At 37.8% G+C, this 27,975-nt stretch overlaps 1 protein-coding gene and 1 long non-coding RNA gene across 2 annotated transcripts in view; both read left to right on the top strand.

The window, feature by feature from the left end:
* Window positions 1–942: 942 nt before the first annotated feature.
* On the top strand, window positions 943–6,391 carry LOC131251278 (uncharacterized). The gene is made up of 3 exons (XR_009173713.1): window positions 943–5,693; window positions 5,984–6,033; window positions 6,187–6,391. It is a non-coding gene; the product is annotated as an uncharacterized LOC131251278 (long non-coding RNA).
* A 4,171-nt stretch (window positions 6,392–10,562) lies between these two features.
* LOC131251279 (phosphomethylethanolamine N-methyltransferase-like) overlaps window positions 10,563–27,975 on the top strand; it is a 74,103-nt gene continuing 56,690 nt past the window's right edge. Inside the window, exon 1 of the mRNA XM_058251904.1 lies at window positions 10,563–10,630. Coding sequence (XP_058107887.1) covers window positions 10,609–10,630 — 22 coding nt within the window. The 5' untranslated portion in view covers window positions 10,563–10,608. The remainder of the gene's footprint in view (window positions 10,631–27,975) is intronic.

Raw genomic sequence — 27,975 nt, forward strand, 5'->3', positions numbered from 1 at the left:
CAGCTTCAGTGCAGTCAGTTGAAGAAGCCCTTCGATCTCGGGATTTAGTATTGCGACGCTTGCGGGAAAATCTGCACATTGCCCAGGAGAGGATGAAAAAATTTGCAGATTTTAAGCGAACTGAACGAAGTTTTGAAGTGGGTGATATGGTTTACCTGCGCCTTCAGCCATATAAACAGCAATCAGTTGTTCAACGCCGATATTTGAAACTTTATGCCAGATTTTTCGGACCCTTCAAGATTTTGGAGCGGATTGGCAGTATAGCTTATCGTTTGGATCTTCCTCCTGATTCTCTCGTGCATCCCGTGTTCCATGTGTCTTGTTTGAAAAAGAAACTAGGGCATAAAAATGTGTTGTACCCTATACTTCCTCCATGCGACACCAGTGGCGCTTTCAAAGCAGAACCTGAAGCAATTTTACAGCGCCGAATGCGTAAGAAGGGCAGTACGGTAGTGAGCGAGTTACTGGTCCAGTGGAAGGGGCTTGGAGTTGAAGATGCTTCGTGGGTGGAGTACGAGAAGCTGTCCAAAGAATTTCCAGACCTTGAGGGCAAGGTCTTCTAATGGGGGGCCTCTAGGCCTTCTGATTTGATTATTGGGTTATGTTTGAATAAGTCTGCTAGTATTGTTAGCAATCCGAGTCTTAGGCAATATTGTTAGTAGTCAAAGTCTATTGGGATGAGTAGGAGACGTGCTGAGGTATGGGGTTATTAGTTGCTTAAAGTTAGCAAGTATTACGGGTGTTGTTAGTCGTCAGAGTTTATTTATATTCTCTTTTTTAATGCAAAGCATCAGAGTATTTTTCCAGAAACTTATGTGTTGGAGGATTTAGCTCCCTCGAAGTGGCTAATTATCTATTTCACTTTATCACACGCCTTACAATCTTCCCCACGGGCGTTGAACTTGGTTAACAAGCTTGACTTAAACTTTGTTCTGAGTGTAATAGATTTGAAGGACAATGACTTAAGAGTAAGGGGATTAGAGATTTCAGTGCCATTTTTGCAAGGTTTATAACTTTAAGAGAGGTGTTTTGTGTGGATGTTGCTGATATTTATAATACAATCTCCCTCCTGTATTTCATGCATGCTAACTATTTGACGAAATGTCTCAACAAGGAATGTTTTGTGTGGGTGTAGCTGATATTTATAATACAATCTCCCTCTTGTATTTGATGCATGCCAACTATTTGATGAAATGGCTCAACAAGGAATGTTTTGTGTGGATGTAGTTGATATTTATAATACAATCTCCCTCTTATATTTCATTCACGCTAATTGTTTGATGAAATGGCTCAACAAGGAATATTTGAGGGTTTGGATTCAACATTGGTCTGATGGAGCCACCATCCAGCTCTTCATATTTGCTGTCCAATCTGAGACTTAATACTTCTAATTTTAGTTGTTCATCATCTTTATCTTTGCTACAACTTCTCCACTTAACTTCCTTCTTGTGCCCACTTAAACTTGTTCCAAGGCTAAGTGAAACAAGTTCATGCTCTTCTTCAATTTCATTGAACTGATTGAAGTGCTTAGAGGTGTTTATGCATCCGTTTGTTTATTGCTCAGGTGTTGCAATCTTGATTTGTGTAAATAACCTAAGGGGCCTTGAAGATTCTCACTGTTCTAGCAGAGGGGTTACAATCTTAGATTCAGCCCAGCTGCTGGATGCTTTCAACAGGCTGACATGTCATAAGATGTCTGTGAAAATTCACAGTGGAGAAACATAATGATACTTTTAGACATAAGATGCAGTCATTTATGAGAATCATCTTTCTTTTCTAAAGTTCATCAAGATTGATAAATTTTCCTTTTGCAACAAACCATCCAAAAAATAACCACCTTTCTTGGTACCCTTGGGAATTGCCAAATGTGTGCATCTAATTCATGATTGAAAGCCTTGATGTGAAGGTCCCATTAGAACCCAACTCCCATCTCCACCTATCTCTCTTCCCCGAGATAGAAACAATGTTGTTGTTGTTTTTTTTTTCTTCTTCTTGTAGTATGACAAACTCCTGAATTTCTGTTTCCATTAGGTTCATGGGAAAACAAGGATTCCATCTAAATGCACCTCCCTCTTAACATAAAACAATCTGCTCTCCTTAAAAATCTCCTGTCCAAGTTTGTACTGTATAAATTTCAGAAGAGGTAATGTATACTACTCAAAGGTAAGTCTTCTTTCATTGCCCATATAAAATTACGTAATTCCTCTTTTAAATTATGAAATTACGATCAGTGAGTTGATTTAGCCTTCACATATTAAGGGCATTAAAGTATTTTTCTTCTTGTACAGGTGTAATTACAAATATTCCCTTTGAAAACAATATTTATGAAATTTATGTTATTGAAATTTATATGCTTTCTATTTTTCCTGCAAGTGTTTTCATTTTCTTATTAGAATTGACTCTTACTGAATCAATGCCTGAGCGGTTAATGGGGACGGATTACAAATTCACTGGCAATATGTCTACATTGCCTCGAATCTAGCTAAGTGTCATTGTCGTGAAGAGAAAACCTTGATACTCTGGAAGAATGTGATGTTTCATACACATGCACACAGAAATTGTGATGTGGTAAAGAGGTAACCAGAACTGAACTGTGCAAATCAGAGCCCACTTTACATGGGTCATGAACAAAAATTTGATGGAACTGATATGTTACCTGGCCAGTTGGTTACTTCTAAATAGAAGGTTGAAATCCAAATAGTCAACTTTCCAAATTTGGCAAACAGATGTGTATCAATACAAGGATTAGTCTCTCCTTTTAAGGTCGTATTCAGCTTTGTCATGGCACTGTATTTTTATAGTTTTTTTTAGTTTTTTGTGTTGTATAGCGGTTCTATATGATGATAGGTGTGGCCTGTTCCTTCTTGAGGAGCCCACCCAAATGATTATACAACATGTTTTTTTTTTTAATAAAAAAGAAAAAAAATTGAAACTCATCTGAAAATCAGGGTGGGAGATGTTCTTCCAGTGGTCCAGTATCATCTGAAGGTTAGGCTGCAAGTTTCAGTTATGTTCCTACAAAGTGTTAGGCAACTAGTCGTTGCCACTTTCAGAACCTGTCTTTCAGCAAACTGGCGTGCCCATAACCATGATGTGAATGTTCTTTTGTTCAGACTGTCGTTCTGTTTTGTTCCCTTGTGTAGCAGTATAGATGGTTGCAGATAGGAGTGGGCTGTTGTGGACTGATGCGCTGCTCTGATCTGCTGATGTTCATAGGGATGGCTATGCTATGCTAATTGAATTTATATATAAGTGTGTGTGTGTGCGTGCATGCGCCTTTGCTGAATTCTTATCTGCGATTCCTTTGTAATTCCCTCTCCTTCTTGCATGCCATGTGTGTGTGCCTTTGCTAAATTCTTATCTGCGATTCCTTTGTAATTCACTCTCCTTCCTGGATGCCATACTTTATGACAATTACTTGTGTTGGTTCTCAAAGGTTCATAACCACTTGCCAATGAGTGCCCAATTAATGATTGTTAAGTCCTTCATGCATATATGACTTTTCTATTGAGGATGGCAGGCTTCCTTCCAATTAACCAAATGATAAGTATTTTGATTGATGACATGGAGTAAATTGGCAAATTTGAGAGAGCTTCCTTTCTTTATAAGAGTGAATGTTCTACCTCCTAATGATCACGATGATGTTGCAGCTTGTATTGTCAGGCTTCGGTCTGCCACAACCCAAACATATGGTATATCAAGAGAGAAGTAGCAACTTCCCCACTGTTTTATATGAAACACACCATAATTTGATTAATTATCCTTTAATTAAACAAAAAGAGGAACATTTCATATTTTATTTACTCTGTTTTCTTTCTTTTCTTCGTAGAGATACAAATTGGGGATTGCAAATCAACCATTCAATTTCAAGCATGGCAAATGTGGCAAGGAGTTCTGTAGTGCCACAAGGTAGAGAAAGAAGGGCTAGACTGGTATGTTAGTTACACACCATTTAAAAATGGCGGTGACTCTTCCAATCTACATATGGCATAGTTGTATTGCTATCCGGACCATGCAAATCAATGACGTAACTGTGGATAGATCATAACAAAACCATAGTGCCAACAAGATGGAAAACCATCTTATTTTTCATTTGAATTTGGATCACTCACTATTTTACTTTTAACCATTCATTTGTTAGCCATTGATTGGATGATTAGGATTGTTTGATTAGTGTCATGTTTACAGATTGATCCATGGGTCAATGAGGAGGATCCATGCCTGCCAAACAGTGGACATCGGAGGCCTTTTTATGATGGGTTGCTGACATCATCATTTGCTAGTGATGTCGGAGCCCATGGGTCTCCAAACAGTATGCACGTGCTGTCTTCTTTTTTTTTTTTTTGCAGCACCCTGCATCATTTCTTTCGTATGCATGTGTCTGCAGTTGGGGAGAGTCATACTTGTGCTCTTTCTCTGGACATACAATAGCATGCATGTGAGATGTTGTTTTCTTGATGTTCTTTTGTTTTCATATGTATTTGAGGGAATGGGTATTGTATGTTGGAACAAAAGGTTGCTGATATCAGGTATCTCTAGAGTCGTTCCATGCATTTCCATTTCATCTCCACTGGGAAAGGCCAACTTTGTTGTAGTGACGGCGCAGAAAATATGCCAAAGATTGGATTGATTTGGGATGAATTTCTTTTTATGCTAGGGGAGGTATTTTGTAAATGGGCTCATATGATAGGCAACATCCCAAGGTTTTAATGGGATCATGCCGGAATGTAGCAGTCTTGTTACAAGTTTGTTAATAAATAAAAAAAAGTTTATGTTGAAAAAAGGAAGAAGAAGAAAAGAAGATAAACCCATGCCTAGCCCATTTCAGGCTGGTCTCGTGTACCATTGGGTTACCATGCCCATAGCGACCCTTACTCTTGACTAAATTTAAGAAATTTGTAATTCTTTTTAATAAATTTTTCTTATTCTTAAAAACACTATAACAGGACAGTATTTTCTTAGTGAAATGTGTAAATTAGCAGCAATACGATGAACTTTACTATGATGTCTTGAAGACCCATTTACGGTTGATATTAGATTTCGAGTTTGTGATGTTATTTTCATTTTTACTACATTTTATCTTTTAATTGGGTGTGATCCAAATTCATTTGAAGGCACTGCATGGGTTCTTTTTCTTTTTCTGTTTTTAAATTCCAATTACCTGTACAAGCCCCATTTTGCTTCTTCTGTAAATCTTGTGGAATTGGGCTCATTTAACATACAATTAGTTTAAATTCTAATAATAGTGTTGAACTTGTCTATGTTCTTTTGCGATTCTCTTTAGATTTTGATTGAATGGTTATGGAATTTAGTCATTTCTTTCTTTCTTTCTTTCTTTTTTTTTTTTTAAAAAGTAAAAATCTGTTTGACCACGAGTAGGATTCTAATCCTACTTGCATGAATTGCCTTCACATTTCTCTTCGCTAGTTTGTCTGCGTCCAACAAAAACAAGGTTAGAGTTCATGTATTTCGGGGACGTTACGCTAAATTAGGATAGTAATCCATGGCCTGATCTGCTTCTCATTTATTCTTGGACTAAACTCCCTAAGTATTATTGCTTTCTTTCTCATTTTAGTTTTTTACTCTTATAGGCTTTAAATTTTGTTTTCTTTTGTGCAGCATTTCAAAAAGTTATGTGTGACACCAGCTTATTAGAGACCCGAAAAAGCGGCTGACCACCTATGAATTTCGGTGTGAGTGTTTTTTTAGCTATATCATGTTTTATAATTTAGAGATCTTGATAGTGGTGAAATATTTATGACTGTGAAAAAGCTTTCAAGGTTAGCTCATTTCTACTTAAAACATTGAATAACTAGATAAATTAGCCAGTATGTACATTGATCAGTTGGTAATTTTTTGGCTTTATCTTGTTAATATTGTATTCATTATATTTTCTAGAGGCAAATCATCTTTCCAACCTGAGTGGATGTTGCAGTTGGATATAGACTCATTGACTTGAAGCTGATTTTTTTCTCTGCCTTAGGTAAAAGATACAATAAAAGTGGATTTTTTATCTCCTTCTCATGATTCCAGGTATTTTCGTCATCTCTCTATAGCTTAATTGATTTTAGAATTTTTCTTCTTTTCATTTCTCTTGCAATTTTATATGATGAACTATCATTCTGTTCATCTTTTCAATTTTGATCGATTTTCTGCTGTTTCTCTACTTGGAATTTGGGAATCAAGGAATATCATCTCTTCTTGAGGTGAATGTAGAAGGACATCAGGTTTCGGCTACTGGATTTCAGAAGGGTGTTGCAGGGAGCATAGATCTATTGCCAAAATATCAGATCTGAGGTTACATGATTGTCTTTTTGAGGATTTTGAGAGTCAGACCGAGTAATTCTCACAACAGAAAACAATCAAGTCCAACCGTTTGATCTGGATCACGACCCCACATCATATAAACTTCAATAGATGGACAGATACTTCCAACATATCTTATCATACCAAGACACTACGCTTACTTTCTTTTGAATAAATGAAGGATTGTAATTGATTGTAATTGAATGAATGAATGATTGTAATCAAATGAATGAATGATTATTGGTAATTGAATGAATGAATGATTGTAATTCTTTTTAAATGTAGGAAACAGCTACGGATATTGACCGTAGATTGTAATCTGACGACCGTAGCTGTTATTAAATTCAGCATATTGCTACGGATCCAGCACTACTTTTAGCTACCAATATTATCTGTAGCTGTAGGTACTTGTAACTACAGAAATGATTGCTACGAATTACATCTGTAGCTATTTTGATCTGTGGCTACGGATTTAATCCGTAGCCATAAGTTTTAGACATATTGGCTCGGCACCTACGACGACGGTCGTGCTACGGACGAAAACCGTAGCCCTAGATCTATGGCTACAGATTAAATCCATAGCCTTTGCCCAGTTTTCTGGTAGTACATGTATGAAATCAATATACTAAAGGCTTAATATCTAGGACATTTAAGATGAAAGATCTGGAGGATGTAAAAAGGATTCTCGACATTGATGTACACATGGATAAAGAAAGGAGCATGCTATAGTTGTCTCAGGAAGAGTATTTTAAAAAGGTCTTGGTCAAGTTCAAACTTGATAAGGCTAAACTGGTTAGCACTCCCCACGCTACTCACTTTCGGTTTTCTTTAGAATAATGTCTGATGTTTGATGAAGAAAAGAAGTATGTCTCGTGTGTCACACTCAAGCGCAGTTGGCAATCTAATATATGTCATGGTCTGTACTAGATCAGATATTTCACATGCAGTAAGTGTTGTGAGAAAATACATGTCAAACGCTGACAAGAGCATTGGGAGGCAGTGAAATGGCTACTTCATTATATACAATGTACAACTGATCACATCTTGTCATTCAGAAAATCTGAGGAGAAACTACTAGGCTATGTGGAGGTCGATTATGCTAGTAATGTGACAATAGAAGGTCAACTTTTGGTTACTCGTTTGTGTTAGCAGGTGGAGCGATCAATTAGATGTCAAAGCTTCTGTCTATAGTTGCGCTTTTCACAACTAAAGTTGAGCATATGGCGGTGACAGAAGCATTCAATGAATCAGTTTTGTTGGGAGGAATGATAAATGAGTTGGGACTTCAACAGGAAGTTGTGCCTGTATATTGAGATAACAAAAGTACGATCAATTTGGCAAAGAACTCGTGTATCACTCCTAGACTAAACACATTGGTGTGCGTCATCACTTTATCTGGCAAATACTAGAGGAAGACATTGTTACTCTTAAGAAGATTCACACTAGTGAAATACGACGGATATGCTTAAGAAAGGGGTTCCCGTAAAGAAGTTTAGGTTTTACTTGACGTCTCTAGACTTGACGAAAGATAATGAAGACGGAGTGTGCATATGAAGTGATGGTGAAGATATATTGACGATTAGAGATGGGAATGCAACTTAGATAAGTGGAGATACAAGATTGAAGCCATAATCAAGATTGTTGATCAAGGTGCCTTCAATCTGGTGAAAATTCATGGTCTTTGATTGATCGACATCCTAGTCGATCGATCAAGAAAATCCTGAATAAATTAGTTTATTCTCTATATAGTTTTGGACATTTCGATTGATCGAACATCAGGGTTGGATCGATTGAGATAATTCGGAAAACCCAAGTTTGGTCTCTAGACACTTTTGAGCATTATCGATCAATCGATAAAATTGAGTCGATTCGATCGAGTGTTCATCGATCGGACTCGATCATTCGAAGGTTCGATTGATGGTACACGCAACTTCTATGTAAGTGCATGGTTTTGTTTCTAATTTTGTAATTGGGTTATATATATTCATGTTTATGCGGGATTAGGGTAAGACAATGTTGTGCTAGAGAGAACTAGGGTTTTGAGAAGGGAAATTCATCTTCAAAGACGAGGGTTTCAAGCTGTAAGTTGTCCATATCTTGTAATTCTCTATTTATAGTGGATCGTTTGTCACTTAGTGCCGTGGTTTTTTCCTTCAAAGGTTTTTCCACATAAAATCGCTATGTTCTCTGTGTTTGCTTGAATTTTTGTTTCTTTATTGCGTGTATGATTCGTTCTAAGGTTGCTTTCGCTCATAACATGGGCAGTTGTGCATAACACTTGTCTTATTCTGGTATTGGGCACTATAATTGACTTCTATCAGTTGTTAAGACTCAAATATTACATATTTATCCTCTCATATGCATTAGTTTTTCATGCATTAAGGTATTAATTTGATCTAATTAGATATGTTTGTTGCATGCAAGGTGATTTTGGACTTAAAGATGAATATGTACTTAAAACGAGGAATTAAGGCCCGAAAGAATACAATTGGAGAGTTGAAGATTTGAAGTTAAAATTGAAGACTTAAAGATCCAAAAACTCAAGAAAAAGAAGTACCAAAGTGAAAAAAGCAACTGAAGATGAAAGGGTGAAGATCAGAAGAAAATTAATAGCCATTGATTGACCGACTAGAGCTTTCGATCAATCGATCGATTGGGATTGATCGAGGGGTATATCAAACTTCACTAAATTATGACTAGAACTTCTGGACACTTTTTGAACCCATCGATCGATTGATGAATGGAGTTCGATCGATCGAGGAAATTAATTCTGAATTTCACAGAAAGCTTGTTGTACATATTCTACCTTCGATTGATCAGCAGACTGGGTTCGATTGATTGACCCGAAATCTGAATTTAAAAATCAGTTACTCAATTATTGGACGCTATTGGGATTCATCGATTGAGCATTGATCGATGGTGTTAGTACATGTGTAAATTCAAGTGTATTCTGAGGCAGTGCGAAAGTTGGGTTTCCAAACTTATAAATTAAGGTGTTTTGGACATCCCTATTCATTATCTAGGGTTTGGAGAGAGAGAGAGAGAGAGAGAGAGAGAGAGAGAGAGAGAGAGAATGCTCAGGTGGAGCACTGACAATGCCCTTCTACTTCAATTTCCTTCCAGGTCATAGTAGTTTTTGTTTTAGTTTTGTTTTATAGATAACTATGTTTAGTTAATCTCTAAGCTAAGATTAAGGAGTGAAGCTTTCTAGTCTATTGCAATGTTATAGTTCATTTTGATTCGTATTTAAAAATTTTATGACGATTATTGAATTGAATTGTATTTGAATTTAATTTAAAGCCTGTAGTTGTTTATTTTTAAATTCGTCGTAAACTTTGGTCACAATGGATGCTTTAATTTAGCAATTCTTGGCTTGATTAGAGAATGAATCAATTTGTAAAGTTTATTTATTTATTGTATACTTTGGGCATAATAGATAGTTGAATTCCCTGCAATTGAAGTTCGAGTGCTTTATGAGAAAATCAGTTCAATTGAAATCATATATTGTTGAATATTTGTGATTGGTTTAAAAGCGTACTCTTCGATGAGTTGAATAAATTGGCATTCGGTTCTAATTGAGTTATAGAAGATGAATCAATAATCTAAATATTATGATTGTTATAAGCGGATCCCTAAATCCTTAGTGTTTATTAATTATTTGTTGAATTCTCAATTTTAGAAGTAGCTTAATTCTTATTGTGTTCTCAACATAATTCTCTGTAGATTGATCTCGGTCTCACTGAGTTAAGACTACATCGCAGCCCTATACTTTGAGTTCTCACCCTTGTGTTCAATCATTAGTCTAAGAGTTGGCTTTCTGTTTTCTACTTTCTTTTCTTTTCTTTTTTTCTTTTTTCTCTTTTTTCATTCTTTTTCTGTTTTTCTTTTCTCCTTTTGGCTCCTTTTATTTTCTTTCTTTTTTTAGGTCTATTTTTCTTTTTGGCTCTCCTTTCAAAAAAAATCTTGCCTTGAAAAAAGAAAAAAACAAAAGGCTTGTTAAAATCTCACGTGGGCTACAGCACCTAAAAACCCCACCTTCACTTTCTCACCTTTCTTGCACACCTATGTTATTCTGGGGATAACTGTTTGCACCCGACCCACTCTTTTCCTCACACGGCCCAACCAAAACGTGAAACTGCCTGTAATTTCTTCTATCACACCAGTAAATTCACTCCACATTCTCACGATCTATATAATAAGCCAACCTCTCTCTCTCTCTCTCTCTCTCTCTCTCTCTCTCTCTCTCTCTTAAGAAGAAGTTTCAAGAAAAGAGGCCTCCCATCTACGTGTGTGAAGTTATCAATGGATGCACCATCACTTCTAAGTATGTTAATCCTCTCCAAATTCTTTCTTTCTTTTTTCTTTTACCAGTAATGGTATGATTTTGCAACCTTAAATATGAACAGTGTCCCGATATTATCAGTGTGTATTGGAACAGCTCATGAAAAGATTGTTCCAAATCACTAGATCTTAAAAGGGCAATGGGGTTAGTGTTGAATGTAGACCGTTGGATGTACGTAATTGTTCACTTGTTAGCTACCATTGAGAAGGCTACGATTATTTGATAGGAGGGACAATAGCCAAGGCCCAGCTTATGATATTGCCCACTAAAAAAATTGCCAGATATGTGGTATCAACCTAGATACATTCCTAAAACGAACATAAATAACATTTTCCATGTAGTCTCTTGGCCTGGCTGTAGATGATGGTGATCATTTGGTAGATGACAACATCCTTCAGTTGGGTCTACGGATTCTTTTGGTACTCTCTACTCTCACAATATGACTACTTGATATGCGTATGGGATTTAGGCTGGTCATTGCATCGGACATAATATCCAAAGTGCAAGTGGACCACACCACAGAAAAAGTGGTGATTCAAAGCTCATTATAAAACACTTCTTTGAGGGCCATTGAAGTTTTGGATCAAGTTAATATTTGTATTGCTCCCTTCATCCAATCATGTGTGATCTTATCAACAGGTTGGATGGCAAATAAGCATTATGGCGAGTCTTCGTAAGTTTTTTAGAGTGGTCATTCAATCACCATTGTTTCCTTTCACGCGGTCCACATGAAATTTGAATCTGTTTTATTTTTCATTCATGCCCTAAAACGAGCATTTAAAAAATTAAAAAACAACAAATGGACTGCATAGACATAAAGCACATACATTATTAATGTGGGCCTCAATAGTCATGGATCCACAGACTCGTTTACCAGATCAACCTGAATCTGCATAGACTAGCATACTCAAGTTACAGTGACAGAGTCATGTGTACCCCCACAATTTTATTTTTATTTTTTCTTTTTTAGGAATTATATGATTTTGCAATCTTAAATATGAACAGTGTCCCTAAATTATCAGTGTTTATTGGTACGGCTCATGAAAATATTGATCTAGATCATTAGATGTTAAAGGGCAATGTTAAAGGAAAATATTGTATGAGGGCCTTTAGTTTTGGATTCACATGATTTTTGGTCTCATTTCTAAAATAATCCAGCAAAACGGCTGAACAAAGTGGATTTCTCACAATATTTTAGGGAAAGGTTGCCTACTATTGAAACCATCCTAAGGTCTGCCTGATGTTTAATCCAAATTATTTGTACGGTCATTTCTACTTCTACTGGGATGAAGTTAAAACACCGAAAACTTAGCCTGATATAAAACTTTAGTCAGCAAATGTTTCAACGGTTGTCACTGAATCCCATTTATTTCCTCTCTAATATGGCCGGCTGCCTTGAGTTTTGTATAACCTTATTTTTGGTCTCTTATTCTAAGATTATATGAAAAACGGATGAAGCGAGTGAATATCTGACAAACACAGTGCCCACCTAGCATCTCAGTAACTTTCTTAGCATCTCAGTAACTTTCTGCTTAACAGGAAATCAGCATCCCAATGAATTTCCAGGAATTATCGGTGAGTACGAGTACGTATTCATTTCTGTCACCTCACGTGAGGCGAAGTCCGTTCAAGAAACAGGGTTTTGCGATAAATCCAAAATTGCAGAGCCTCTTTCTTTTGCATCACGTGGAATCCTGGCTGTGGCAGCAGATGAATCGCTTTCCAGGACCCACGTGGCCTCCCTCTATTTGCGTTATTTGCTAGTCAGCCGCTCCTCCGCCGCACCGATTACGTTTGGCCCGGGACTCATCCGAGACGGTGCGGCCCTTGCCCTAGGCTACATTGATATATGCATTTTATATCCATGCCGTTAATCTGTTTTTCCCATATCATCCTAGGACATGATAAAAAAAAAAAAAAAAGCAGATTTAATCTTCAGCTGAACCACATAATACAAAACAGTAGTTATTGACCCATAATGGGTCACAAAAGTATTAGATTAAGATAATATTTGTTTTTTCTCAGGTTTATTAGACCTTATCAACGGAAACACACTGAGCTCTGGCAACTTTTTAATTGTAAGGCGTTCATCACCACTGCTTCCCATACTATGGTCCACCTGGATTTGGATGCTCTTATTTTTGGGATCATGCCATGTAATGATTTGAAAATTAGAATGGGCTGCATGGATACAGAATAAATACTGCACCACCATTGATTTTTTGGCCCAAATGACCTCGTGCTGTAATGTGGTCATGGTAGGAGCCCATACGAACCGAACTTAAGATTTTGTAATCTTAAAATCACTTTTTTTATTTTTTAGAGGATGAAAATGCCCATCTATCATAATTGCCTCTTGTACAAAAGGCTCTGATATAAAAAAGAGATTTTCTTTTAAAAATGGATGTGGGCCTCACCAAAAACTAAAATTCGGTCCATCTCTTGATCAAAATGATCTATTCATTTTAATTGGATAGTCATGAACCCACAATGGTATTTTTTATGTTTTTGTTTAAAGTTCATTGTGGCTCACAACTACACTAATGTTGTGCATTAATTATGAACTATTTTTCTCACATTTAGTCCGTATGTGATGAGTTTTATTTTCAAACTTACACCAATGACATGAAATTAAAACCACATGAAATTAAAACCCCTTACATGTGAACGGTTGGATTTTCTTAACGATAACCCAGTATGCCCCACATAGATGCGGATGGGTTTAAAACTTGAGCCCCTTCCGCACAAGAGCCATTTTGTCATTTTCTTTTTCCTTATTTTTTCACGGGAGGATGGGGTTTTTTTATTCTATTCCTTCTTCCTTCTTCCATCCTTAATTTCCTTTATAGTTTTTTTTTAAAATTTTTTATTTGGTATAAATAGTGGAAGTTTCTGTAAGGGAAGGTGGCATGGAAGAATACTGTAATGGATAAATTTTTATAATGGAAAGATGTTGTAATGGATCAATTTTATAATTGAAGAATATCATAATGAATGAATATGATGAATGTTGGAATGGGTGAATTTTTGTAATGAAAGAATGTTAAGATAGAAGTATATTATAATCGATGAATGTGGTAGATCATCGATATTTACTGTGGATTGTCAATATTTTCACTACAGATCATCGATATTTAGTGTAGATCGTCGATATTCATTATGGCTCATTAATATTAAGAGTGGACAACTGATGTTAAGAGTATACCACTAATATTTCCAATATGAGACACAAATATTCATCTCATTTGGATCGTCAATATTTTCACTGTGAATCATCGATATTCAGTGTAGATCATCGATATGCATTATGAACCATTAATATTAATAATGAACTACTGATATTAAGAGTATACCACTGATATTTTCACTATGAGACACAAATATTCACTATGGGCCATCAATCTGACAAAAGCAGTCATAACTCACTCGTTGCATGTCCTATTTAGGTGATCTTATACTCGTTGGAAAGGTAATTTGAAAAACTTTCAAATGACATTGAAATCATCTCATTTTAATACCATTTGACTACTCAAAAGTGGGTCCAAATTTCATCAATATCACTATGGATTGCTAATATTTACTATGGACAATTGATCTAATGAAAACAACCATAACTCCCTCGTTACATATTCAATTTGGATAATCTTATGCTCGTTGGAAAGATAATTTATGAAATTTCAAATGAATTTAGAATCATCTCATTTAGACATCATTTTATTACCTAAAAGTGGGTCCAAAATTTATCAAGATCATTGCGAATTGTTGATATTCATTGTGGGTCATTGATTTGACAAAAATGATAATAACTCCTTCGTTACATGTCCGATTTGGGTGATCTTATATTCGTTAAAAATATAATTTGATGAAATTTTAAATGGCTTTAGAATTGCCTCATTTGGAGACCATTTGATTGCCCACAAGTGGGCTCAAAGTTTATCAAGGTCACTATGGATTGGTGATATATTCACTATGGTATCAATCTAACAAAAACATGCATAACTCCCTCGTTATATATCCAATTTTGGTGATCTTATACTTATTATAAATATGATTTGATGATCTTTCAAATGAATTTAGAATTGTCTCATTTAGGTACCATTTGATTTCCTAAAAGTAGGCCTAAAAATTATTATTTATTGTGGATCGTTGATATTCAATGAAGTTCACTTTTGGGCTTACTTTTGGCTAGTAAAATGGTATCTAAATAATATGATTCCAAACTCATTTGAAATTTCATCAAATTGCCTTTCCAACGAGCATAAGATCACCAAATCAAACATGTAATGAGGGAGTTATGGTCATTTTCATTAGATTAATGGCCGATAGTTAATATCAATAATCTATAGTGATCTTGATGAACATTGGGATCACTTGTGGACAATTAAATAGTGTCCAAATGAAATGATTACAAATTTATTTGATAGTTCATCAAATTACTTTTTCGATGGGTATAAGATTACTGAAATGGACATGTAATAAGGGAGTTATGGCCATTTTTGTCAGATCAATGGCCTATAGTGAATATTTGTGATCCATAATGGAAATATCAGTGGTGCATAGTGAATATCAACCGTCCACTCTAATATTAGCGGTCCATAGTGAATATCGATGATCTACACTTAATATCAACGATCCATATTGAAAATATGGGCGATCCACAGTAAATATTAATGATTCACCATACAACATATTTCCATCTCAACATTCCTTCATTATAAAAATTTATCCATTAAAATAGTCATCTATTACAACATTCATCTTTTCCAATGTTTATCATATTCATTAATTACAACATTCTTCCATTACAAAATTCATGCATCATAACATTCTTCTATTTCAAAATTCATCTATTATAACATCATTTCATTATACACAATTCATCTATTATAGCATTCTTCCACACCCTCTTTCTTTTCACAAACTCTCACCATTCATACCAAAAAACTAAAAAACTAAAAAACAACTAAAAAGAAAACTAAGCAACAAAAATAAAGGAATTAAGAAAAGAAGGTTTCCTTAAGCAGCATCCATGTCAACCAGTTGCTTCACCTTCTATCGATCATCATTGAGAAAGGGGCCAATTGGGCATCGACGCAGGAGAAGAATGAGGCTAAGATGCAGGCTCTCCTTGAAGAGTTCGAGGGAATGAAGATCTGAGCTGTTCGGTCGCTTCAAACTTTCTTTCCTTCTTTTTTTTATTATCTTTCCTTCCAAGTGCAATGCGATAATGACCCACAGTATCTTAAATAAACTTTTCTCTATCAATAAAGTTGATATGTTTCGCATGGTGTGGAGTGTACTTTTTTTGTATTGGATCTTAGACCATCAGTCATGGCTAGGGATATGCATAAAATATCAAATGGTGTTTTCTCAGTCGATCGAGACTCCACACTAACAGTCGCCCATTCAATACTTAGCCTTTTTTGTGCATGCTTCGTCACATGTTGACTTAGTAGGAGTAAATGCGGAACATTCCTTGAGAAATATCATTTATTCCACCACATTCTCCCACAATCTAAGAAATGAATCGCCAACCCAGCCGCTGGCTTCGGGTTCTCAATCATCGCACCCTTATCCAATGTGCACATTAATTACTCTTCCCCATGTCTATAAAAGGTACTCCTCTTTCATATTTATAGCATGCTATGAACAGGTGACCCCAGCATCAACAAACCTTGAAGCCATAAGTTCTTCTTCCCTCTTCTCTCAATCTTTATAGATTCTAGAGGAAATTTTTAAAGAAGGGATCGATTCGTTTTCCCGTTCATCTCTTCTCCACGATCCATACCCTTTTCTCATAGATGCGATCAACGCATCTGGGACTGATGGACCCCTCCAAGAGGTCCTTGAGATCATCTCAAAACTCCAACGGCTTGAAGCGGTGTACTCCAAGGCCGACTCTGAACTCGATCGATGCGCTGCTCTAGTGATGGAGCTATCGGCCCTTTGCGCTGAGTCTGCGGCCCTCTCAATTGCTATGATGCAGCCTGGAAGAATCGGTTGCATTGGATTCTCCAACATCGCCTTGATGAAGAGATGTTGTTATCCATTGAGGTTGTACTTTACCACCTCTTTGCCAACCTCACTGAGGGCCAACGGCTCTTTCCAGAACGTGATCGGCCACACAATCAGGACCTGAGAGACTTCATTGAGTCCCAGATTAAACTCTATCGGGCTCAAGCAGAATCCAGTAAATCTAAGAAGTTGATGGCTGAATAAGAGTACACTGCCATCGATCGACGCATCAATCAAGTCAGCAATCTCCACTACAAGTTAACAAACCAGCAACCCTCATGGATAAGTAGGTGCGCACTAGCCTTATAGGCCAAGGAGTCAGCTGTTAGTAGATTTGAAAAACTCTAGCATCTCAACTGTAACTCGGTCGATTGGCTGAGAATATTTTTCATTTCTCCCTTTCTCTTTTTTTTAATCAACCGGCCTCTATTTCAAGGCCTTTATTAAAGAAACTTCTTACTCTATATATTTTTGTTAACTCTTCTCAGCCTATTCCTTGACAACTTTCCATAACGAGAGGATGCGAGGTTTCAAAAATCGGCCGTTTATTGGAGCCTTTGCGATCTTTTCATTCATATCCCTTAAAACATAGGCTCAACCTTTAAGAACTTGAACGATAATGTATGGTTCATCCCATGTGGGAGACCACTTCTTACCGAAAGCTATGTCTTTCTGACCAATTGGTAGTATCATTTTCCATATAATATCTCCTACCCCAAAGGATTTCCGTTTTACCTTTTTATTATAAGCACAAGCAATGACCGCTTTGTGGGCAATGATCAAATCAAGGGCTTTCATTCAAACTTCATTTAGTCCTTCAAACTCGGCCAATATCACCTCTATGAATTTAGGAGGGGTCAATTTGGCTTAATAAGCAGTCTGTAAAAATGGCAAAGTGACTTCCAAAGGCACCACTGCATCATGTCCATATGTCAGTGCAAATAGACTGATTTCCAAATACAGGGTGAATTTCTATAGGCCCGAAGGGCCTCTGATAACTTGGTATGTCATTATTAAGAATTTTCTTCAATCATTTTTCGTAGGATATTTTTTATTACTTTATTATTGGCCTCGGTTTAGCCATTAGCCTATGCATAATATGGTGTCAAGTGTAAAATCTTTATTTTATATTTATCAGTCATTGCTCGTACCTCCTTAGCCGAAAAAGCTGCACATCGATCCATTGTAATGGACCTTAGGATTCCAAATCAGTTAATCATGTTATTCTCGATGAACTCGATAATTTCTTGGTGACCGACCCCTTTCATGAGCTTCTCCTCTACCCACTTAGTGAAATAATCGGTCTCAATAATTATAAATGAATCCATCCATGATAAAGGTGGATGAATTTGTCCTATCAAGTTGATTGTCAAACCTCAAAATGGTCAAGGTTTTATTATGGAATGTATTTCATCGATAGGTACATGCTGGACTAGCCCATTCTTTTGGCAAGCCTCACAGCCCTTAGCATACTGGACACAATTGGCCATCATTGTTAACTAAAAGTATTTGTAACATCTAAACGTGAGCCTCATCTTCCTTCCAGTTTGGTGGGCCCCACATATGCCTTCGTGGACTTCCCCCATTGCTAGCAATGCTTCTTTCTTAGACAAGCTTTGGAGCAAGACTTCATCGGCCCCCTTTACGATACAATTCGTTGTCGATCATGACATAGTTAGTGGATGATCTCCTCACATTTCTGTCAGTTTTGGTACATAGGCTCTGCAAATAGCACATGAGGAGGGCCTTCTAATTCTCTTCCTCTAGCTCTATCTGGTATATTTCCATTATATTCCCTCTCTCAAAAATAGACAGCGAGGATCTTCTTTGGGTGGTGATCATCCTCTTGGCCGACCCTCTCAAGGCGTCAAGCCCTGCAGCGAGCTGTGTCATTTCATTAGCATCCGTGTTATGTTCCTGGTGACATGCATTAACTCCACTTATTTGAAAAGGTCGAGCATTTTGGTTGCTAGAGTATAATATGGCAACAAAGCCATACTAGTACATTTAAACAACCATGCCATTTGATTGATTACCAATTGTGAATCCCCTATAATAGTCACGGTACTTGCGCCCAATTCCAATAATAACTCCAGGCCGATTATCATGACTTCATACTCAGCCTAGTTATTGGTACAACTAAACTCCAATTAGAACACAAATTCTTGTTTGTTTCTATTAGGAGCGATCAAGATTACACTAGCCCCAGATGCATCATGTGTTCTTGACCCATCAAAGATCAATTTTCATGTTGTTAATTGCACATAATATAAATCTAATATGCATATGCTCCTCCATATCAGAGGGGTAGTCTGCCAAAAACTTAGTTATGGTCGGACCCTTTACTGCCTTCTGTGGCACATAACGGAGATCAAACTCAGATAAAGCTACTACCCATTTACCAATTCAGTCATTCAAAATCGGCCGATTTAACATATATTTCACCAAATCAGATATCGTTATTATATTTACTCTCTCGACCAACAAATAATACCTTAGTTTAGTGGCGGGGAAATACAATGACAAAAATAATTTTCTATAGCAGAGTACAATCTTTCGGCATCCAGTAATGTCCGGCTTAAATAATAGATAGCATGCTCTTTTCGCATATCATTATCATGGGCTAAGAGAGCTCCAATTGAGTCTGTCGAAGCCACAATATATAACTTAAGCGGTCGACCCTCGACCGGTTTCATCAGAACAAGTGGACTCATCAGATACTCCTTGATTTTGTCAAAGGCCAATAGGTGTTTTGCCTCTCAAACAAACTCGAACCCCTATTTCAGTTTTATCAGTGGAGAAAAGGTGTTAGTCTTACCTGCATAATTAGATATAAGTTTTCTTGTGAAATTAACTTAGCCTAGGAACCTTTACAGCTCCGATTTGTTCCTTGGTGGCCGAGTGTTAATGATAGCTTAAGCCTTATTTTAATCGACTTTGATTCCTCTCTGGTGTACAAGTAATCCTAGAAAATTACCAGTCGAGACCCTGAAAGCACATTTCAAGGGGTTCATTTTCAATTTGTGGAGTCTTATTTGCTTAAATGACTTACACAATTGGGTCACATGATCTCCTATATTGGTTGATTCGATTACTACATCATGTACATAAACCTCCATGAATCGGTCGATCATATCATGGAAGATGGCATTCATTGTTATTCAATACGTAGCTCCAACATTTTTAAGTCCAAAAGGCATTACAACCCAGCAGTAGGTTCTTAGTGGGCCAGGACATCTGAATGTCATTTCGACGCATCGTCTAATTCAATGTAAATTTGATTATACCCAAAATGCCCATCCATAAAAGATACAATCCTATGGCCAACAGCCTAATCGGTCAGTTGATCGACCACCAACATAGGGTATTTGTCCTTTAATGTAATCAAATTTTAATTCCTAAAGTTAATACAGACTCTCAACTTACCATTCTTTTTTATTATTGGAACTACATTTGATATCCAATTGGCATATTTGACAGGCCGAATAAAACCAGACTTTAAGAGTCGTTCGATTTCTTTTTTGATCTTGTGGGTAACTTCGACAGTCATCCGCCTAGGCGGCTTCTTGTGTTGTCGATATCCTTCCTTTATGGGCAACCTGTGCTCGACTACACACCAATCGAGCCCTGGCATTTCGTGATAATCCCACGTAAAACAATCGACAAACTCATGAAGTAAATTCGTCAATCGTTCCTTCCCACATAAAACAATCAGCAAACTTATGAAATAAATTTGTCAATTGTTCCTTCTCATGAGGCTTCAACAAGTCATTGATGAATGTGGGCTTTAGATCCTATTCAATCCCTAAATTGACTTTGACCAACGGATCTTGGACTTGGGGTCGAGAGTCTTCCATCTTGTCAGGACTCTCCTCAAGCTCGATGATGCCTTCTTCGGCTGAATCCTCAATATCGGCCAGATTCACAAGGCAACAATCATCCATTTCTTTCAAACTCTCCTCAAGCCTTTTTATTCTAGCCTTGAAGTCGGCCTAGTTGACTTCATTCCTTGACATTCTGATCATGGAATCTCTTCGATAGTACAACGCAGAACCGTTCGATAAGGAATGATGTCCCTTGGCAGGGTGTCACTTACTCGCGTTACTTTTGGGATGGCCTGCACAATACTCGTCGAGCTCTTCTTCACTGATATTCTAGTCGAGTAGCCGAATTATTCCTTCCAGTAAACTGATTGAACCAACTTCTTCTCCATAATAATAAGCCTCATTGGCGTTTGAAGTGGCTAAGAAAGGTTTATTGTCGGCCAAAACTATCGACCTTATCTTCATTTCAAAAAATCATGAACTAGTGTAGGGACGATGAGGTGCATGCAAATGAACGAATCCATCCCTTCCTAACAATGCATTATAGCTTGATGAGGTATCGACCATGAAAAACTGTGCTAAGACTGTCTTAGTTCCAACAATCAAATCGACTAATAAAACCTTATCGGTATTCGTGACATGACCAGCGAAATTACTAACGGTCACCTTAGATAGAATCAAATCGGCCAGGATTTTTTCTAATTTAGTCATCATTCTTAATGGCAACAGTTTAACCATAACCCCATTGTCGACCAGAATTCTAGTAACGGGGCACCCTTTAAGGTGAGCTGACATATACAACGGCTTGAGATGTTGCATCATATCGTAGGTAGGTTTGTCGATGATCACCCTTTTAGGTGTAGCCCCTGCCTCTGTGATGTTGTTAATATGCAGGGCTTCGTCAACCTTGGATTTATTTCTAACATCTTCTCAAACTGGAAAAGAAGCAGGCTATATTATTACTAGGGGTGTACTCTTCCACATCGCTCGCCATCCTGTTAGGCTGAGTCGGTCTAACTTGGAAACTAGACAACAATGTGAGAACCATGTTACAATGGAATACAACTGGTGGAAATGTCCCAAACACAATTTCACCATTTGGACATTGCCCCCTTAGTGTTTCAGGGTCCGACTCTTTTAAGACATCTTCCGTCTGACTTGCGCACTCATCAGCCGCAAGCTCGGCTAAAGGACCCATAGGTGAGATGATTTTCAGTGCTTCAATAGTTAATGTAACTCATTATCCAACCATTTATCCCCTAGGAAACACTCCTCGCTAAGGTAGTCAGACGAGTTACCACAATTGTCTTCCTCTTCAAGACTTGTCGATTAATCATTCTGTTCGAGAACATTTGAGTTCCGATTTTGTAACACAGGAGATAGTATTGCTCCTACTGTATTCACTGTCACCTAGCCCTTGGGTACTGGGATCCTCCAGAAAGGCCTAGGCAATCTCACTTCTGATCGAGGTTTTGCGCTCTCCTCTGATTTTCCTTCTTATTGTGGCCTGATGCCTTTGTCATCGGCATTTTTAGGTCCGGGTCAACACTTCTAATACTGCTGGGAATTTCAAGTGTGTGACCCGTTTTCATATCCCTTCTCATGTTGTAGGGGGTTTGACCATCCTTTGTGTTGATGGCTCTATACGTTGGCAATGATTGGGAGTCATTTGTTGCAGTTGGTGATGGTCGTGACTTCTAACTGGCCGAGGGGCCGCGTAGAGACCTCTCCATCTTAGCTCGGGAGGGTCCCACCACCCAGAAATAGTTCTTCGAGCGCATTGGTTGTATAGCTGGGAACTCTGACTAGTTCTCCTAATGGCATTTGACCGACTATCGTTCAAATGAGAGGGCCAACAATGCCCTTGTATTGGTCGATGTGACACTTCCCGTTGATTGCCTGGTTCAAAATTGACCTTCAGCCGCAGATGGTTCCTCAGATTAGCCATGACCATGTTGATTTTGAGGTTGGATGGGAATGGGTCTATATCGATCAACATTGCTTCATCACCCTTATCGGGAAACTTCAGTAATTCGTGATCAATGGAATTACTAAAGCTAAGCACGACACATTTGTTAGTTGAAGGGGACCGAGTTCCATGCCATTTGTAATATTCGGTCTTTTGTAACTCATCGACCAATGGAATCTTTTGATTCATAGGTATTTTGATAAATTTACTGGCTAACAAAATATCAAATATTTCCTCAGCTTTAGTGATGTCAATGGTGTAAACCTTTTGAACCTTCTATGCGGTTGAAGCGATTAATTTCGCTTTGACCAGTGCAGAACATACTAGTGGCTTTTTAGCCACCACTTCAGCAATCGTGATCTCGTAATTTGGGTGATTATAATATGTCTAATGACAAGTTCTTTTGTCTGGTTCCTTCTTATAGGAGTTCTTCATACAAAGATACTTTTTTGGTCAGGTTGTACAAATCTATGAACTCCGTGCCTATGAATTTCTTACAAAGTTTGTATTCAAGGCCGTCTTGTGCAAGTTGCATGAATTCGACTTCAGTCATAACAATCTTACAGTGGCTTTTTGCCCACTTAAACCATGTGATATAACTCTCACATGTTTCTCCACGAAACTATTGAAAAAGTGCAAGATCGGACATGGTAATCTCTCTGTTCGTGGAAAAGAACTGAACATAGAACTTTTCTTTCATATCTTGCCAAGTGTATATTGAGTCTAGCAATAAGTTCGAGTACCATGTGAAAGCTGCTGTCGTTAGTGAATGGCCAAACAACTGTAATTTGTGATATACTTTGTTGGCCAATTCTCCACATTGCATTGTAAATTGGCCAACATGTTCGATGGTTGATTGACCGAACTCACCTAAAATTAAGGCAAAATCTGGTCGATAGTTTCCTGGCATTAGGTGTTGCTGATCTATCCATTCGAGGTATAGTTTATGATACATCAAGATAGTGTTGCGGTTGAGTACTGGGTTAACAACTTCTTAGACGATTTATACAATTTGGTCCTGATCCATCTGCTGAGGATCTAAGACTGGCGGGTGATCTGGACCAAATCGGTTCACATTATCCTAGAATCTAAGGAACTATTGGGAATTGAATCCTCCTGCCAATCCTTTATTCCTATTTTCAGGTATGAAGCTCCTGGTCTCTCACTCCGGTTGCCTAACTTACATAGGAGGTGGTGCGTTTCTCATCTCCTGGACAGGGACATGTGGTGGATTATGTTGCGAAGGTAGCACAGGTAACAGTGGTGTTGCAATGCCGACAAAACTTCATTCGACATTATATTGAGGTACCGATGATGTTCATTCGGCCATCATAGCTATCAATCAATGCATGGCTTCAGTCTGGTTAGCCATATATCGATTGGTATTCTCACCTCAGATACAGAATTACTCTCCTTGAGCCCTTCCATATTCATGTACAAGTTAAATGTTTATATGTACATCTCTGAGCACAACAGCTACCTCGTCTGGAAGAATGGTCCGAGAAGTCAATGATCCTCCTTGATCCCCAGTGGCAGGTGTTGGACTATTGTTTAAATTAAATGCCTCAAGGACCATTAGAACATGCATATCCTCTACTGGAGGTAGTGTGGTTGGCGAGACGGATCAACCCCGGCAATACGAGCACTTCTTCTATTCATAACTGGTAATATTACACCGGTAAGTTAGAGATAGTGTCCCACCAAGTGTGCCAAAAACTTGTTAGTGTCATTTTCGGCACTACGTGTGTGGGAGTGCCAGAATTGAAATTATGGCTTCAATTCAAACTGAACAACAATGACCGCAAGCACCAAGATAGGCAGACACGTAGTGTATGACGGAGATCTGATGAGATTGGTCGCCTATTCAGCTACTCACTCAATTATAAAATTGGATTAGGCGATATTCAGAGGGTGCGGTTTGTCCTCTAATGATGGGTTATTCATTTGCCTTCCGTACAAAAGGACTTTTCGTTACAGATAAATGGAAATGAGGAAGGAATTCTTACAGTCGGTCAGGAAAAGCAGCTGCAAAACACATTTCTGATTGATGAACTGAATCCAGCGTACAAGCGTAGACTCAAATTATAGTTAAAAGTTACTAATTGATTAACATTATGGATTACACTACATAATGTAAACAATAGGCTGGAAGATAAAAGATTACATTAAGAAATGTAACTTGCTTAACAGGGAAAGCAAAGGATTACACTATGGAATGTAAATTAACTGGTAATTAAAAGGATAATTGAAAGATAGATTTGGTTTGTTTGGGTTGGTATGAGACGACTTTTCTTGCTAAATTCATTTGTTATTTATAACATTAATTTATCCATCTAAATCCTTCTCACATTCTGACGGTTACCATAACCATTCGCCACCACTTTAAACTTCTATGTTTCTCCTCTTATCACCTGTCCTTTAACCGCCACACGATTGCTTCTTCATCGGTCACTTAAGCAATACAGGGCACCATCTAAAACGCTCCAGTTACGATTATCTAGAAATATTTCCCGTACATATATATGCAGATCTTCAAATGCATCATGCGGACCCGTACAGGTCACATGTAGTTCTCCCTGATTGGTTCTCGCAGGGAATGGTAATAATAGGGATGAACAAGATCGATCTCGGACTCACTATGCTAAGGCTACATTAAGTCCTACACTTGGGGTTGTCAACACTTGAGTTGTTCATCAGTTTAGGAGTTGGCTTTTCTATTTTCTACTTTCTTTTCTTTCTTTCTTTTTATTTTTTCTCTTTTTTCATTCATTTTTTATTTTTTTCTCCTTTTGGTTACTTTTCTTTTCTTTCTTTTTTCAGTCCTGTTTTTGCTTTTTCTCATTTTTGTTTCTTTTCTTTTCTTTCTTTTTTTTAGTCCTGTTTTTGCTTTTGGTTCTCGTTTCAAAAATATTCTTACCCTTTGGAAAAAAAAAAAGGCTTATTATAATCTCATGTGCGCCACAACACCTAAAAACCCCACCTTCACTTTCTCACCTTTCTCACACACCTATGTGTTGAGGATTTGGGCTGCGAAATCACACAGATTTGGATCTAGGATAGCAATCCAAGAGCACCAAGCAATCACAAGAGAACACAAAGATTTAACTTGGAAAACCCTATTGGGAAAAAACTACAGCACAAAGTGACAGAAATCCACTATGAAAATAAAAATTACAAAGATAGAGTACTTACCCGATTCGAACAACCTCGAATCTCACCCTTGCTACACCCTTTGATAACCCTAGAACCCTTTTAGAAACCCTTGGAATACCTTTAGGAGGCCTTAGAATTATTTAGAAAGGCCCTAGGGACTCCTATTTATAGTTTAAGAAACAGCCCTTACACATCGACTTTGGAAAAGTCCGAAAACCGCCTCAAATTTACGCAGTCTGTGCGTAGTCTACGTGAGCTTCGACTAGTCGAGTTAGGGCTTCGATTGGTCGAAGGAACCCTTCGAATGGTCAAGCATGTCCCTCGACTGGTCAAACATCCTGAAGATCCCAATTACATAGTCGCTGGATTTTGAGTCGAGTGGGCTTCGACCAGTCGAAGGGACCTTTGACTAGTCGAGCCAGTCCCTCGACTGATCGAGCAATAGGAAGATTTAAGGCATCTTTTTTTAACAACAATCTTCACCATGTCTTTAATCTTTAACCGTGTAGCTTCTTGACCTCTTCTCTTATCTTTACATCGCATCATAGCTTTAATTAACGCTTCTCGTACACACTCCGTCCTTCTTTTACACCATCGCCAAGCCCAGAGAAGTTGCATAGAACTTAAACTTCTCTATAGGAAAGACCTTGGTGAGCATGTCTGCTGGATTCATGCTGGTGTGAATCTTCTCCAGTGTTACGCCTCCTTCCTCAAGCACCTGTCGGATAAAGTGATAACAAACATCAATGTGTTTAGTAAGTTAGTGATAAACAAAATTTTTAGCCAAATTGATAACGCTCTCACTATCACAATTAACCGGCACGGCCTCCTCCTGAAGTCTCAACTGATTTATCATGACTCTGACCCAAACATCTTCTTTAAATGCTTCTGTCACTACCATATATTCTGCTTTGGTTGTAGAAAGAGCCACCATGAACTAAAGCTTCGACATACAACTGATTGCTCTACCTACTAGTACAAACGAGTATCCTGAAGTAGACTTTCTAAAATCCACACTGCCTGCATAGTCAAAATCCACATACCCTACCAACTTTGTCCTTGTCTTCTCAAAAGTTAAGACGTAGTCTTTCGTACCTCGAATGTATTGAAGTAGCTATTTCACCCTTCCCAATGTTGCTTGTCAGGGTTTAACATGGATTTGCTTACAACACTGATTGCCTATGAAATATCTGATCTCGTATAAACCATGGCATACATTAAACTGCCAACAACATTCGAATAAGACACATGAAACATAACTTATTTTTCCTCATTTGATTTAGGACATTGTTTTGAGGAAACTTGAAGTGAGCCGCGTGGGGAACGCTCACCGGCTTTACTTGGTCCATCCCATACTTGATCAACACATTTTTAAGGTATTTCTACCTATGATAACCAAAGCATGTTCTGCTCTTCTTCCTGTCTCTATGAATATCTATGCCGAGAACCCTCTTTGCAGTCCCAAGATCTTTCATCTCTAATGTCCCTGATAATTAAGTCTTTAGTACATTGATTTCAGACATATAATGACTGACGATCAACATATTATCAACAGACATTAGTAGGATTATGAATCTGTCATCACTCAGTGTCTTGTAATAAATATAGTGATCATATTCACTCCGAGTAAATTTTTAACTCACCATGAAAAAATAAAATTTTTTATACTGCTGCCTAGGCAACTGTTTCAGGCTGTACAATAACCTCATTAACCTGCAAACCTTTTTCTATCCCTTTAACTTCGTAGCCCTCTGGTTACTTCATGTAAATCTGCTCTTCCAACTCCCCATGCAGGAATGCAGTCTTGAAATCTATCTGTTTCAGCTCGAGATCGTATTGGGCAACTAACGCCAACACGAATCTAATAGACACTTATTTAACCATCGGCGCGAATATCTCCGTAAAATCGATTCCTTCTCTCTGAGTATAACTCTTCGCTACCAACCTTGCTTTGTATCTATCTGTTTCCTTTTAAATAACCACTTGTATCCGATCGCTTTTCGGCCCACTGGTAGCTCCTCCAACTCCCATGTGTGATTTTTATGCAACGAGTCCATCTCATCATCCATAGCCGCCTTCCACTTTTCTGCATCAGGTTCATCAAGAGCCTCTTGAATAGTAAACAAGTCTCCCTCATCTGTAATGAAGACATATGCAATATTAGAGTCGTCTATGTATCTTGCCAGTAACCTACTATCACGTAGTGGGTTCCTTCTCATATGTGGCTGCTCCACCTGATCATGTACCTCTGTCTGTGCATCTGTCTCTGCCTGAGTATCATCTGTGTCAATATGAACATCTACGATCAACCTTTCTGATTCCTCTTGCTCTTCTTAATCATCCTTACGAAATAGAGAGCTTTCATC

This window comes from Magnolia sinica, chromosome 7, assembly GCF_029962835.1.
Source record: "Magnolia sinica isolate HGM2019 chromosome 7, MsV1, whole genome shotgun sequence".
Classification (NCBI taxonomy): domain Eukaryota; kingdom Viridiplantae; phylum Streptophyta; class Magnoliopsida; order Magnoliales; family Magnoliaceae; genus Magnolia; species Magnolia sinica.